Raw genomic sequence first — 15042 nt, forward strand, 5'->3', positions numbered from 1 at the left:
TATTTTTTAGTTTTTGTTATGTGTGGTTCATTCATTGCTGACTATTTCATTATGTTGTTTTTTCTCATCCTTTTGCTGAGTTGCTCTTCTGACCAGGACCTCTCGTAACTTTATGGTACATAGTTCTCGAAAAGTATCTTTTTATCAGTTTTTGATTGGTGTGACATCGACATCCTCACCATGATGACAGGGATTGACATGCTCTACTTACAGATCCATTGTTCTAAGTGAATCAGATCCGAGATACACAAAAAAGCCTGTACAAGAATATCTCCACTGATCATTGTGATTTAGACCTTATTTTACGTCATCATCAGAATTTTAGCATGCTTTTTGTTCTTTAGTTTTGTCCTGTTGGGTTATCAATGTGAAGGGTGGCCCAGTGGATCCAAAGGCTCTGAAGCTCAGCTGTTGGGCCTGTGGGCGAGGGCCCGGCTTGATTCATTGCATATGACGTCCTGAAAGTTTTGTTATGCGTTGTCTTGGATGACTGAACAGGACTAGCTCTCGATTTGGCATTCTCTCATTCTTCCTGAAATCCTATTTGCCTTAAAAGACCCTTACCTTTTTTTTTTTTATGGCTATCCATACTCCAATTAAATCTCATAAATCTCTCCTTCTGATCTTGCTAACATTTCTATCTGCTCTCAAACCTTCTCAAGATCCATCCGGCACCGGGCTCTGCTTCACAGCCGACACCTCCTAATTCTTTTTTTTTGTTAATTTTCCTCGAGGGAAGAAAGCGAGAACGCAAACAAAGACAAAGTACAAGCCATGAAGGTCGAAGATGAAACCTATTTGCAGCAGAAGCGCCAGGTCTGGAGGCCCAGCATCCCCATCCATGGAGTCCAGGTTCGTACAGCGTCTTAGTTTTCCCTGCAAGATAACCTCTTAGGGTTCATGTGGTTTGAACCCTCTTCTTGTCCTCTAAAGCTAGCTACGTAAGCCTTAATTTTGCATCAATTAGCTAGCTACGTAACCGTCTTCTTCTTGATTCACCAACAACGTAAGACCTAACTTCAGGTCAAGATTTCGTTGGAAACAACAGCTGAAACTACATCCAAAACTTGACTTCTTATGCTAATGTTTGGTTCGCTCCAACCAATGGAGATTCTATCTTTGACCCATTCCGAGGACGGGCCAGACCAACCAGGAATTGTAATGAATGATATTTTTGAAAAAAAATTATGTCAAGGTTTAGACACTAGCATTTGAGAATTGTGCAAGTATATGAAATAACTTATAAAAATATAGATATAAATTATTAAATAGAATTGTTCATGAGTTTATTAGGTGCTTAATTAATGCCTACTACCATTTCTCATATAAGTTTTGTTTGAATTATAACACCTAACTTGGCCGGCCCCAGGTGTAAGAGTTAGAGTAGGAGATAAAAATAAAAAAATAAAAAAAAGGATAGAATCCTATTTGAAGGAGATAAGGAATCCTACTTTATCCCAATTTTTTCGAAACATAGCCTCCACTTCATCGGCTATTTAAAGATCTCCACCTCTCCTCTTGCTGAATTTCTAGTTTGATTTCGCTCGTAAAGAATCCCATCTCTTCTTTTGCTGGATTTATAATTTGGTTTTGCTTGTAAGATAAGTAATTTGACCTTTTTTTAGTTTTGTTGGTAAATTATTAGTTTATTTATTTATTTTTTTTTTGACCCCAGTCAGTATTTGGCTACTTTCGACTTCTTGTTTCCCCTTCTTTTCCTGTTTTCTTACATTGTTCTGAAACTCCTGGTTTGATACTTTCGTAACCACAAAGGCCGGTGCAAGTAGGCTGGTCTAACATCTGAAGGTCCGTTGCAACACCAGTCTTTCCTTGTGCATCGAGATGGGTAAAAAAAATGCATGTGGACATGAACATCAAAAGTTGTGCCCATGCATCTCGATGCCCAATCAAGGAGGCACATCTGCTCATCCCATTCCGAAGTTAGGTAGGTAAAGTGAGAAGATGGCAGCATCTTTGGAAAAAAAAGCATGCCATGGACCAGAGGCAAAGTCAGAATTTGGTGCAAGAAGTTCATACGGAGGCAGCTTGGGTGCAAGTCTTTATGGGTGGCGACGGATTAGGCTCGAGTAGAATTCGATATAAATAAAAAAAACAAAACAAAACCAGATTTAGAAAATTTTAGAAAGATTTGATGCTGAGTTGTAATTTATGCATGGCGAGCAAGGTGGGGATTGGAGAAAGATTTGACGCGAGTGTCGTAGGCGTTTGACGGGAACCGTTGTCGATTTGCTTGCCCGCTCTTCCGGCGGGGATTGGCAAAAGGGAGAGCGTATCAAAGCCGATAAAAAAATTTCTCAAAAGATTAGTGGGAAAGTTAGACCAAAACGGCCGCCTCCCTCGGCCACCAAGAAAGATTCCGTGTCCCAACTTCTCCATCCGATGCTTGCATGGCGTCCGGATCGGACGATCCATGCTCATGGTCCTCGTCAAATTATGAAAAGCTTCGGTCTTTGTGGGCCCCAAAATCCCCCTCTTCTTAGACTGTCTTAGATTTTGTCAGCAGAAGCAGCGACTTGTGCGACCCACATATTGTGAAAGGATTCCGTGTATTAGGATTTAGGTTGCCACCTTGCTTTGGAGCGGTTTCTTTTCTCTTTTTGAGTTTAAAACTGAGAAAAGAAAAGGCTTATAAGCCGAAAGGAATGAAGGTTCGCTGAGCTCTTTACCTCATCTTTTATCTCAGTCTCAGGTTTCACACGTTGAGAGTAGGGAAAGAATCCATTGATGATGAGAGCTTTATGATGGAAAAGTTGTTACACGGACTCCAATTCCTTCTTCCCATTTGCATCTTTTGATAAAGCGCTTTCTTAGCTAAGGTGGTTTAGTCTTCTTTCCCCATTCCACAAGAAAAGTATGGGTGCAAAGAGTTGTCTCAGGCTATATATATCTAGAGAGAGAGGACTTTGTCTTGCGCCGGAGGTCTAGTTTGACACGGGTTCCAGCTTCATTTCGATAACCCAGGATTAGGATTTTTGCGGGCTTCTGGAGAGAATGGTGTTGAATTCTATGAGCATTTAAGTGATTGAGGACATGTAACAATTTTACTGGTCTTTTGTTTCTAGTTCTTTCCAGAAATCACGGAATTTTGTCACGATTTGAAATGGCTGCTGTGGACAAGTCTGAGAGGTTTTTGAGGTGTTGTGTTTTGCTTCTTGGCTGCAATTTAGTAATCAGCTGCCGACAGCAGTCCTTTATATTGTTTCTTTGAGCAGAGGAAATAGTTTTAAAGTAGAAAAAGGCTTTCTGGAGGGATTTGGAGTGAGGATTTGGAAGCAGGTTTTATGTCGAGATCTATTTAGATTGGTTTTTTTCGTAAAGAAATCTTATGGTTCATTGGAGGCAAGTCAGCTTTTAGAGGTGTTTTTGAGAAAGATCGAAAGATCACTGGTAGGTGTGATTTCAATTGTGTACTTGTTCATTGCCATGTCTATTAGCTAAAAAGTTCTTTTCATTCCTTTTTGATGGGAGTTAAATTAGTTAAAAGGTTTTTTCATCTCCTTCTGAATGGGAGTTGGAGGTGACTGGGGCCAACTTGGGAATGCATTCATCAGAGGGCTGCATCAAACCGAGTCATCTGATGAGTGGGTCCATATCTTGTTGGCTTTTGTTCCATGATAGAACCTTGTTATATTTCCAAATATTTTGAGATGCTTTCAGTTATATACTTTTTATTTAGATTAGGTTGGATAATTCTATATTAGTACGACTTCTTATAAATTTTTTTTAATGCTAATAGGTCATTCAGATGGGCTCAAGAAAGTTGAATGTGGTTGTGGTGCTTCTTTGTTCTCTGGTGCTGGTATTAGGTTTCGGTGTGGAAGTTGCAGCTCACAGCACTCAGGAGCTCATTGCAGTCTCTCATATTGGAGCAGGTGAGAATCACAAAACCTTCTATATACCTAAGCATTGCCTCTTATTCAAAGCATCCTCATTTCTTTTAGGTTTTGTTGCTGGTTTTAAAATTTTTGCAACAAGTGATTAATGATTAGGCTTCTTATGATTCTGACAAAAAAAAAACGCATAAGAAAGAAATGTGGATGTTGAGCAATAGTTCCACACCCTTAAGGAGCATGAAAGCTGCAATATGAAGTTAAAAATGAAGCAAATGGCAGAGTTTAAAGACATGATGCATGGTTTCTCCAAGCTGCTCCACCTTTTGGAGCTCCCATTCTGACACTGCGTCATAGGTTTTGTCGACATTTGGACTGCTATTAGGTGCATGAGTGCTACAATATGAACTCAAAAATTGGGGGGAAAAACTTGATGTCAAAGAGTATAGAGACATGACCTTGGAATTTGAACTAGCAGCATGATACATATATTTGTGAATATATGAATGAGTTCATTGGAACATACAGAGTCTAAGTTCACCTGCATTGTGTTCACGCTAAGAAGAATACAGATCAGATGTTATTCCTAGAGAATTTCGAATAGGAATCAAACAGAGAGATAAAACAAAACAAATACAGTAAAATATGGAAAAAATAGAGAATCTAATAGGTGTCGGTTTCCCTGAGATCATAAGGTGTTTATTATGCCCGCTTCATGTTCCAGACGCTCAATGTTGCAGTTATTTCTGAAAAATGGTTGTAGCTATGTTTCATTTGGAAAGAATGATAGAAGCATATTTCTAGTTTGCACTTGTTCAAGAAAAACTACTTTTTGACATCTGTGAAATTGTGGCGACTTTAGTCACTGTTTTGTTCAAAAGGAAAAGAAAAGAAAAGAAAAAAAGAAAGAAAACTCCTCGATTTTGACCTGATTAGTAGTTTTAAACTTGTAACTTGTAAGACAGTCATACAAATACTGCATTATGCCACAAATTACATGCAGGATTTGAGGCAACACATCTTAGAGTTTACAAAATGATTTTCTAACAACTGGCTCTTATATATTTCTGTCTGGTCTGTTTTTTTTTTTTTTTACAAGTAGAAAGACTTCTAGCGGATGGGGTGAACAACTCAGTATCTGTGGATACTTTGTCAGCTAGAACAGAAAGAATTGACCCTTTGGATGATTTCAAGAAGTACAAAGGAGGCTACAACATTACGAACAAGCATTACTGGAGTGTAAGGATCTCTCTCTCTCTCTCTCTCTCTCTCTCTCTCTCTCTCACTCGCTTGCACGCATGTATGCATGCACGCATGATGATGATGATGATAAAGAATTAGAATAAGAAACACAATATTATTAAGGATGAACATCAGATATAAAAATAACCCTGAAAATGTCCTCATGATCCTTTGTACAAGGACAGCTATCAAAATTGCAAATAATCAGTACTATAGCCAAAAGGAAAGATTTTAGCTTCGAGCTAAATTAAATAAATTAAAACACCCATATTTGGGCATGAATTATTGCTCCATCTGAATCACTCTTCAGGATTATCAACAATTTAATGAATTTATTCCTATATTACCTTCTATTCTTCTAATTATAGTAGCAATTTGCTTATCCTTCAATCACATGACTCCACCTTTTACCAAAATCTCAAAGGCCTTCATGCTGTCCTGAAACAAAAAAAGAGCTTAATTGGAAAATTCCTCATAAGTCTCAACTTTTTGGGAGTGTACCAGTACCTCCAAGTCAAAGAACATCCTAAAAAGTTTTTTTTTTCTTCTTCTCTTTCTTTTTTAAATAAAAAGAAGGAAACTGATCCTTTAATTATTTCTTCTATGTTCAGTCTACAATATTTACAGGTAGATATGGGTACATCATTGCAATCCTATGGCTTGTTGGGGGGCTCCTTTATGCTGCAATTGTACTTACCATAAACACTTGCTTCACCAAGAGAGCAAGAAGAAAGAACAGGCGATCCCCCTGCTTCAAGAGATATAGTCTCTGGTCTATTTTCCTGGGCATTTTCTTAACAATCCTAGCAATGTAAGTGTGGTGTTTAAATACCATCATAGAGCAAAAAATAATAATTTATTTTGATGAAAAATTAATAAACAGTTACTGCTGATAAAAATACCTGCAGAGTTGCATCTGGAGTAGTACTTGGTGGAAGCTTAAGATTCCAATCAAGAGCCCAGTCAACTAAAAACATCATTGCAGAAACTGCAGAGGAGGCATCAGGAACAATATACAATGTAACTGGAGCTGTTGCGAACATGCAGAACATCGCAAAGCTCTATGGTGGCTCTCAAGCATACAGCGGTCTGAATAACACATTACAGAAACTTGATGATGAAGCTGATAGCATACAGAGAACGGCAGTGAAGAAAATGCGGCTGGTCAACAAGGGCATCAAAATATTGTAAGAATCAAGAAAAATGAGAAAATCCTACAACAAAGTTAACCAAACCACCATTATGTTTTCCCCTCTGATGTACGCATTATATTTTTTCAGGAAAGTGCTTACCATTGTCACCATTGTGCTAAACCTGATTGCCATTCTTGCTTTGATAGGTAAATGAGCTAATTTGTATGCAGAATGCACTCCAAACTCCTATGAAAGAGATCATGTTTCTTGTATTAAACTTTTCTCTTCTTTGTACTGCAGCATCAAGGCCCCTCAGGCTTCACCAGGCTCTTTATTGGTAAGCAAGCTGCAAGTTGTCCTTCCTGCTATATCATCTAAAAAGAGTCTAACAAGCCACCTTTTCTGTTTAAATCCTGATTCTGCCTTCTTCAATAAAAATGCTCCAATTCAATCACCTCCATATGTTAGGATTTTAATGAACAGAAAGAAACATATCATCTTTCACAGTTTCAATTTGTTGCAATCAGGATCTGTTTCTAGGAAAGGTCTAACAAAATCTTATTCGCGACAGGCTTATCATTCTTTGCTGGCTATTGACATTCCTCTTCTGGATATACTTTGGGCTGTATTACTCCCTAGACAAGTAAGCTATATTCATTCTTCAGCATGTGTGAGTTTCTTGTGTCCTAACAAATTACGAAGAGTAAATTTTAGAATTTTTCCAGGTTTGCTGGTGATTCCTGTGCAGCTCTTGATGAATATCGGCTGAACCCTGAAAATAGCACACTAAGTTCGATCCTCCCATGTGCCGATCGGCTTTCAACCAATAAACTTCTACGTGATGTTGGAGCTGGAATCTACAATATAGTTAATCAGGTATTCAATTTCTAAATTCCTTTGGAGCCAAAGATTAACCACATCACAACCAGTCACATGGAACTTGCTTTTCCTGGATGTTTCCAAACTCATTCTAAAGTACTTCATTCACCTCAATTTTCAACAGCATAACCTAACACGCATGCGCTTCACTAGTGCATGCATATGAATGCATTCGTAAATATGTTAGTATAGATGAGCCTGTTTTGAGGCTCGAGATGGTATCATTGTTCTTCCTCGCTTAATGTCAATTACTGATAGCACTACCCAAGTTCAAATGCTCAACCAAAAAAATACAGCAGCCATCTATAAAAAGTTTTCACAATGAAAGCTAAATGTATTTTTGTCATTCTGTTTGTTAGGATGATCTTAGGGATCACATAACAACATGCATCAGCCCATAATATTTTTTTTGTTAGCATGATTCGGTATTGACATGTATCACATAACAATACTGTTGACCATAAAGCATGGAGTCTTTGGTTATATTTATATGTTTGACCCTATCCATTAATGCATGTGTCTGAATGTGAATAATGCTACTACTAGTTACACTTGATCACAAGCTCAGGTAAATGTTGGCCATCCTGGATGATGTCCTTAGTGCATCACAACACATTTTTATGAAACTGATAGTTTTTTCATACCAGCTTATAAACAAATTAAGTAACTTAAAACTTGAGATGGGAACAGAAATGACAATGAATGTTGACCAGACAACTTCGAACTCTCGATACGGATCTATCAACTGACAGTCCAGAAAAATGGTATCAGAAACAGAATTACCCTCTTTGGATGGAAAGGCATTCGTATCCATATTATTAGCTACTGAAGTAATTGGAATTTTCTAGTTAGAAAGCTCCAATGCTTTGAAACATCTTATCTCAAACAGCCTATGTTCCCATGTAATGAAAATTACTGAAGACACATTCAATTGAACAGAAAATAGATGCTGAAGATGACAAAACTTTGTACATATATTCAAAAAAAAAAAAAAATTATTACATACATAAATACATCGTTTACATATAGTTTAATACTGCAGAATCTGATCCTTCTAGCATTTAATGCATCCAGTACAACCCAGAAATTACAACTGTAAAATATGCAGGTAAATGCGAACATATCAGCAGCGAAGTCATTGGCTCTTCCAGATCTAGAATATATCTGCAATCCTTTCTCCGGACCACCTGAATACAATTATCAGCCACAAAATTGTTCCTCCAACACAATCAAGATAGGAGATATCCCCCAGGTAAATTTTTTCTTATGTCCTCCAATTCCAGCATCATCTGCTTATAATATCATAAAAAGGTTTCCATTTAATATTTGTGGCATGTTCAACATAAGTTTGATTCTTATTTTTACGTTGTGAGAAATATGCAAGAAGTTTGAGCATCATCCATCATAATTAAAATGTATTCACACTATTAATAAATGACACCTAACCTAGTGTTATCTTTTTGAAGATTTTGAAGAATTATATCTGCTCAGATAATGAAGGTGGAACATGTATATCAGCTAGCAACTACAATAGAGTGCAAGTCTTTACGAGCTCCATGCAGGATATTGTCAATGATTTCCCTGGTATGGAGAAGCTGGTGGATTGCCAAATGGTGAAAGATGCATTCTCTGAGATCCTTTTCAACCAATGCAAGCCACTGAAGAAATATGTCCACATGACATGGGCCTCATTGGCAGCTCTGTCAACAATTATGGTGGCTCTTGTTTTGTTTTGGACGGTAGAAGCTCGGCATGACAATCAACACCATTCAACTGATGGCTCTGTAAAACCCCACCCATCATCAACAGACATGCCGGAAGCTGACATGACTGAGATTGCAGCTAAACAGATGGAACTTAAAATGGAACCGTGATACCAAGTTGCTAAGGAATACTCAATGCATGAACAGCAAAGCTAAAGATGAGAGCATTAGAAAAAGAAAACATGGGGTGAGATATGGATGAACAAGTGGAACTTCTCTTCTTTTTAGACTGAGACTGGGATCCAAAGGAGACCGTCCACCCCAGCCATTTTTTTGCTTTTTTAATTTTTTTTTCTTTTTTCCCTTTGCTGGTTTGGAGAAACCAGCCACAACAGATGTATACTATAGGCTGAGAATGTTCTCCCCTATAATCGTAAAGGAAATTTTTTTTGAGGCAATTGAATAAATGATTACAATCGAAGTATGTTGCTTGGAGATTCCAAATACAGATCACCGAGGCATGATGGCAAGACTAGTAGCTCATGAAGCCTACTTAAAAGTTGCTTAAGTTTATGGGCTTCTGAGTAAACAAATCGTAGAGCTTACTCATTGTTGTAATTATAGTAATGATAGTACGTTTGTAATTCTTTGGGTGGTTACTGTTCATTTAAGCTCTTGCTAGTATCTTCATGGAGTCAAATATTGTGAGGAAGGATAATGAACTTATCTTCCTACTTGCATTTGCATCTGTTTTATATTTTTCGCTGTTGTAATTTGCAGGGGCTGTTTACTGATACAGAATGAAAAGAAAATACTTGGTTTGGAGGTGCAGAATTTCCTTTCACTGAAAGAACCTCTCATTAGCTAAATGTTTGTGATCTATTTAATAGACGCCGAAGCATATGATTTCTTGAAATGAGTTCAGACAGCATATATTTCTAAACCTAACATAGAAATAATTTTATTTTAGTGTCTTTGTCCGTCCTTTGATTTTGTTTCTATCAGCTATATGTTCATTAGTCAGACTCTGAGCATCTTGAATAGTTTGTGGTGCTTTTATGTAGACATAGCAAAAGTTAGTTTGGTATTTGTTCAGGTGACCAAATAAGGAGCAAGCAAAGCCAGAGATATGGATGTTTGTTATATTGAACTAGGCATGCACTTTAATTTCCGCATGTTGGAATTGAAATCCTAAGGTTTTCTATGCAGAGCCAAAGAAGAGAGCGAGGAAAAGCTTATACCTTTTCTATAGGAGAGTACCAAAGAAAGACTGATGTGCTTGCATTATGTAGTGCCTCTGATATGCAAATAGTGAAGGCTGCACATCTGAAAAGATTGGTCCTACCTTGACTAAGCTCACCAAACATTTAGGGCAACTCATGTGAGATGATTTGCTGATCAGTTAGTTTCATCTACATGTTTAGACTTAAACCTACTTCCGCACTTGTCGCTAGTTTTGATTTTTGACAAGGAGTTTGTCAAGTTGGTTCCTTGACAAGGCGATGTGCAAACCTTTATGTTGAACATTCTTCCATGCTCAAGCTCTCCTTTTCTATCTGTAAGCTTCCTATAAAAATCTTTCATGTACTAATATATTGTTTCAAACATTGATACTAGTGGCCTCTGGCATTTGTGGAAGCAGGTGTGTCTAATGGCATGGGCAATCAGGACTGCATCCATCATGCTCCTTTTCAGGCTTGCAGTCCCCAAAGGAGTCAGGGATATTGCCCACAAAAAGCTGAGGGTGGAGGTGATCCCACAGTTCTCTTATGACAGAAGTCATTATGAAATACTAAAATGTCCTCTACTTCTAAAATGTAGTGATTCTAGGTTGAGAAGTTTTTAGAGGAGAACTTGTTTACAGGTTACACAGCAATAGAATGGTTAATCAATCTGATGAAGAAGTTCCACAAAGAAATAACAAGAATCATTCGCCATGTATAGCAAATAGACTTGGACGTCTAATTATGAACATCACAGGTATCATCAGCCCATCTAAGTTCTGACAATTTTCTTTAGTGCTAGTAGCTCTTAACACCACAGCACATATAGAATGGTGTCACACCCAATAACCAAGAATATGAACTTATGTGAACCAAGGTTTTTGCAATCTTATCCCACCATTTATTTCGGCAGTATTATGCAAGTGGAGGCACGCAACATCACCATAGAAGTTTTAAATCTTTCCCACCTTTTGTTGGGACTTGTCGCATGAGTTCTGCCCCATAAAGCAAAAATGGTGGGTCATTAGCTGCACACTGGAGATCCATGGCTCTGGAAACACTTGTTAAAATGTTCTGCAATTCTATAGGCCACAGAGACAGCATTCGAAAGTGGAATTAAACTATTTTCATTGCAAGATGGAGCTTTGGGATGACAATTTTCTAATGATTGGAAGAAGCAAAAGAGGTTGTGTCTTGTCCTCTTCTGTAATCAACAACATGGAATATTAGAATTAAGATACCCTGGTCTTTGGTTGTCTTAGTCTTTTGAAAGCTCACTTCTGATGACTTGTTTGTTTTGTGCATTTGTTTCAGGTCCATGAACATAAATTCTCAGTTTTAAAAAGGAGAGAATTAGATATCGACAAACTTATAATAAGAATGTAAAGAGCGGCTGGCCTCTTACGCTGGCTCCAATAATTTTTATTATTTACTTGGGGTTGGGTCCAAATGGAAAATTACAAAGCTAGGTTATTATAATAGAAGAATTTAGGATGGCTCAGCAGAAAGATATTTTGCTCTGCAGTTAAGATTAGCAACATGTCTGTGTAATGTTCTAAAAAATTAAATTATACCTTCTACGACCCTATGACAAGATAGTATTCACATTTTTTCCTTTTGGTGTAGGAGCTCATAAAGATGCACTTGTTGCCTCTTTACATTTGAAAATCATGAGTAGCCAAATCAAATAGAAAATAGCAGCTACTGATAAAGGTGAAAATTAAGAAGATGATGATTTAATTATTTCCATGTCCTGGAAAATGGAGTGCATTGTTTGTTCCTCGGTATCTCTATTTGCGATGATGTTTTGCAACTTCTTCTGATTTTAGTGAAATTTGGTGCACAACACTATTGATCTCAAAAAAAAAAAAAAGAGAGAAAAAAAAGAAAAAGAAAGAAAGAAAGAAATCTCTATCTGCAATGATGTGATGTCGCAAACTTGACTTTGTTTGACAAGAAACTAAGCTTGCTACTCACTTCCAACAAGGGAGTGAGGTTTTCAATTCACTTATGCAACTAGATGAATTTTAATTGTATAAGGCCTAAAGCATGTTCTCCTTTTCTATCCCCTACTTCAGTAAAAGAACATCTTATAAAGTTCAGATAAGAAATATAAAAGAACATCAGACCTTTTAGTTAAGTAATTTGTGTTCACATAAATATAAATTGTTTCTTTCCAACGATTCTAGTGGCCTCTAAAAATGTGGAATACTTGATTCCTTGATCTTAAATAAATTTTCTACTGTACCAATCTGTACAAATATTTTGCATGAACTTAAATATAAATTCCAAGGAAATAATAGTTGGATTATTGCAGGTTCTTTACTAACATCCAAATAAAAAAAAATTTATAAACCAGCAACGCTGTTATAAAGATGATGGCGATATTATATTTAATAGTAATGCCGATATTATTATACAAATCACTGGTGATAAGCAAATAGACAACATTAGATTATCAGCATGATAAAGATTTGATTAAAACAGAATTTACTCCATGGAGGCTACTTTGAGCCAAAGTCCTCCTTTTCACCTTGCCTCTCGCTTTTGGCGTGTCCATATATAACACATTGTGGGGATTCAGGCGGACGTGTGTTTAGTCCCACATCAAGTATTCGCTGGGTAGATGTTGGGTACTTATATACAAGATCAAGGAATCCAAATAATATCTTCCGGCTAGTCTTTTTGAATGAGGTCTTGGATTATTACAAATAGTATTAAAGCGGACTCCACTCATAATCTATGTGGACTAGGGGATACATACGGATCTATTAGGGCTGACCACGAGCCGATCATGGTGCTTGTGATTAGATTTATATGGATTTGAACTCTTAGCCCTGACGTTCTCGTCAGAGCTTAAATGAGGAAAGTTTGTGAGTAGATCTTGGGCACTTATACAGAATCACGGAATCCAAATAATACTTTTTCGCTAGCGATTTTAGGGGAGGTCCTGGACATGACACCCCACCTTCCAAAGCCTCCTTACTTTATCTCCTTCAGCAAATTATCTCATGATCAAGCATAGCATGCAAAATCCAAACCAGCACCACCGCCCCATGTCAACAAACACGGAGCCTAACGGCACTGGTACAACCGAGAAATGGGTTGCAAAGCTCCTCCAAGAGTGCGCAAAGGCCATCTCAGAGAAGGACTCCAAGAAGATCCATCACCTCCTATGGATGTTGAATGAGCTTGCATCCCCCTATGGAGATTGTGACCAAAAGTTGGCATCCTATTTCCTGCAAGCTCTCTTCTCTAGAGCAACCGAATCAGGAGAGCGCTGCTACAAGAATTTAGTATCGATCGTAGAGAGAAGCCACTCTTTTGAGTCTGCAAAGAAGGTAATCCTCAAGTTTCAGGAGGTGAGTCCTTGGACCACATTTGGCCATGTAGCATCCAATGGTGCGATCTTGGAAGCCATGAAAGGAGAGGCCAAGCTTCATATTATCGACATCAGCAACACCTACTGCACCCAATGGCCAGCTTTACTGGAAGCCTTGGCAACCCGAAATGATGACGCACCAAACTTAAGGCTTACGGCGGTGGTGTCGACCGTCGGCATGGGGGGATCGGTGATGAAGGACATCGGGCATAGGATTGAAAAGTTTGCGAGATTGATGGGTGTGCCGTTTGAGTTCCAAGTGGTGAGGGTGGCGGCACGGTTAGGGGAGCTCAAGGAAGAGGACTTGGGAGTCCAAGAGGATGAAGCAGTCGCTGTGAATTGCATCGGGGCGTTGCGACGGGTCAGCGTGGAAGAGAGGAATGATTTCCTACGCATGCTTTGCAACATCCGGCCAAAGGTGGTCACCGTGGTGGAAGAGGAGGTTGACTTCACGAGCTCTAGGAGCGAGTTTGTCAAGTGCTTTGAGGAGTGCTTGAGGTTTTACGGCGTCTTCTTTAGGATGCTGGAGGAAAGCTTTTCTCCCACCAGCAATGAGAGGTTGATGTTGGAGAGGGAGTGCTCAAGGAGTATTCTTAGTGTCCTCGCTTGTGATGAAAATGGTGGTGGACACTGCGAGAGGGGGGAGAAGGGGAGCCAATGGTGTGCAAGGCTAATGGAAGACTTCTCGCCTATGAGCTTTAGCGACGATGCAATCGATGATGTTAAGGCATTGTTGAAGAGGTATCAGTCAAGATGGTCGCTCCTGCCTGCAGAGGGTGATGCCTCAGGCCTCTACTTGACATGGAAGGATGCCAGTGGTATGGGCATCAGCTTGGAAACCCAAGAAACTCTAGAATTAAGCTTGGATAACATTCTCATTTCTTAAACCGTAGCTATCAAGCTTTTTTTCCCTCATGTTTTGCTTACAGTTGATGTTCTCTCTTGCAGCTTTTGTAATCCTCACCAAGTTTTGCAATTCTAGATTGGTTGTGCATCTGAAAGTGATTTTATTGGGATGCAGATTCCTACTACCAGAAAGCTAGGTTAAAAAACATATATCTAGTCATGGTATGTATATGGTAGCTGAGATAGGAAGAATCTGGCTCTCCAGGAAGGCTTCGACTTCCACTTCATGACCCAACCTTGCTAAGAATCTCAACATAGAGGTTTTGGAAACCTCTAACTTCTATGTGGATCATATCCCATAAATCACAGGCTCATGCGATCCCTAGGATCCCATGAACTAGCTTCTTTAATTATAATACCTACACCATGGCAATGTGCCATTAGACAAAAGAACAGTTCCAGTCCAATAATTAGTCTCACTAAGCTGACACAAGGAAATGGGCCATGCAGTGTCCACTCAATTCCAGTCCAATAATTAGTCCCACTAAGCTGACACTAAGCAATGGCTTCTCTGTTTTTAAGCAGACATGGAGGTAGGCCTGTGCTGGTCCACATATATTGTAGTGGAGAACAACTCCTGGGAGGCAGATATAATGGGATTAAAGTGTCCCCATTAGTGCAAATTCTTTCTTCCAACCTTGCTCTGGGACCAAGTTCATCTCCAAATAGCCGAGGGCCTTAATTCCACGGCCGGTTGTGCACGTACGGCACCTTTGCATGCCA

The 15042-nt window shown here is 38.7% G+C and overlaps 2 protein-coding genes across 3 annotated transcripts; both read left to right on the plus strand.

Moving 5' to 3' along the window:
* Window positions 1-69: 69 nt before the first annotated feature.
* Window positions 70-9266, plus strand: LOC103714925. Of its 2 annotated transcripts, none has more exons than XM_008802407.4 (11): window positions 70-852; window positions 3758-3893; window positions 4954-5090; window positions 5705-5904; window positions 6002-6280; window positions 6374-6432; window positions 6527-6563; window positions 6798-6869; window positions 6952-7102; window positions 8214-8357; window positions 8572-9266. In XM_008802407.4, the coding sequence occupies exons 1-11, from the start codon at window positions 775-777 to the stop codon at window positions 8977-8979; spliced, it is 1701 nt and encodes a 566-aa protein (XP_008800629.2). In that variant the 5' UTR covers window positions 70-774; the 3' UTR covers window positions 8980-9266. The 2 variants fall into 2 exon arrangements, with proteins under 2 accessions (XP_008800629.2, XP_026663545.1); XM_026807744.2 differs by lacking the exon at window positions 70-852 and adding an exon at window positions 2705-3408.
* Window positions 9267-13087: 3821 nt separating this feature from the next.
* LOC103715985 (protein SHORT-ROOT-like) lies at window positions 13088-14267 on the plus strand. Its single transcript, XM_008803805.1, is given in 2 exon segments — window positions 13088-14223; window positions 14225-14267. Coding segments are annotated over 2 exon segments (1179 nt in total).
* The last annotated feature ends 775 nt before the right edge of the window (window positions 14268-15042 follow it).

Source organism: Phoenix dactylifera, chromosome 14 (genome assembly GCF_009389715.1).
Source record: "Phoenix dactylifera cultivar Barhee BC4 chromosome 14, palm_55x_up_171113_PBpolish2nd_filt_p, whole genome shotgun sequence".
Classification (NCBI taxonomy): Eukaryota; Viridiplantae; Streptophyta; class Magnoliopsida; order Arecales; family Arecaceae; genus Phoenix; species Phoenix dactylifera.

What these genes read in the sequence shown, in the direction of transcription:
- LOC103714925 (XM_008802407.4), top strand. Translation starts at nt 775, where the DNA reads ATGAAGGTCGAAGATGAAACCTATTTGCAGCAGAAGCGCCAGGTCTGG. An exon ending in CGAACAAGCATTACTGGAGT is followed by an intron (nt 5,091 to 5,704) that starts GTAAGGATCTCT and finishes TTCTATGTTCAG; the next exon opens with TCTACAATATTTACAGGTAG. An exon ending in CTTCACCAGGCTCTTTATTG is followed by an intron (nt 6,564 to 6,797) that starts GTAAGCAAGCTG and finishes TATTCGCGACAG; the next exon opens with GCTTATCATTCTTTGCTGGC.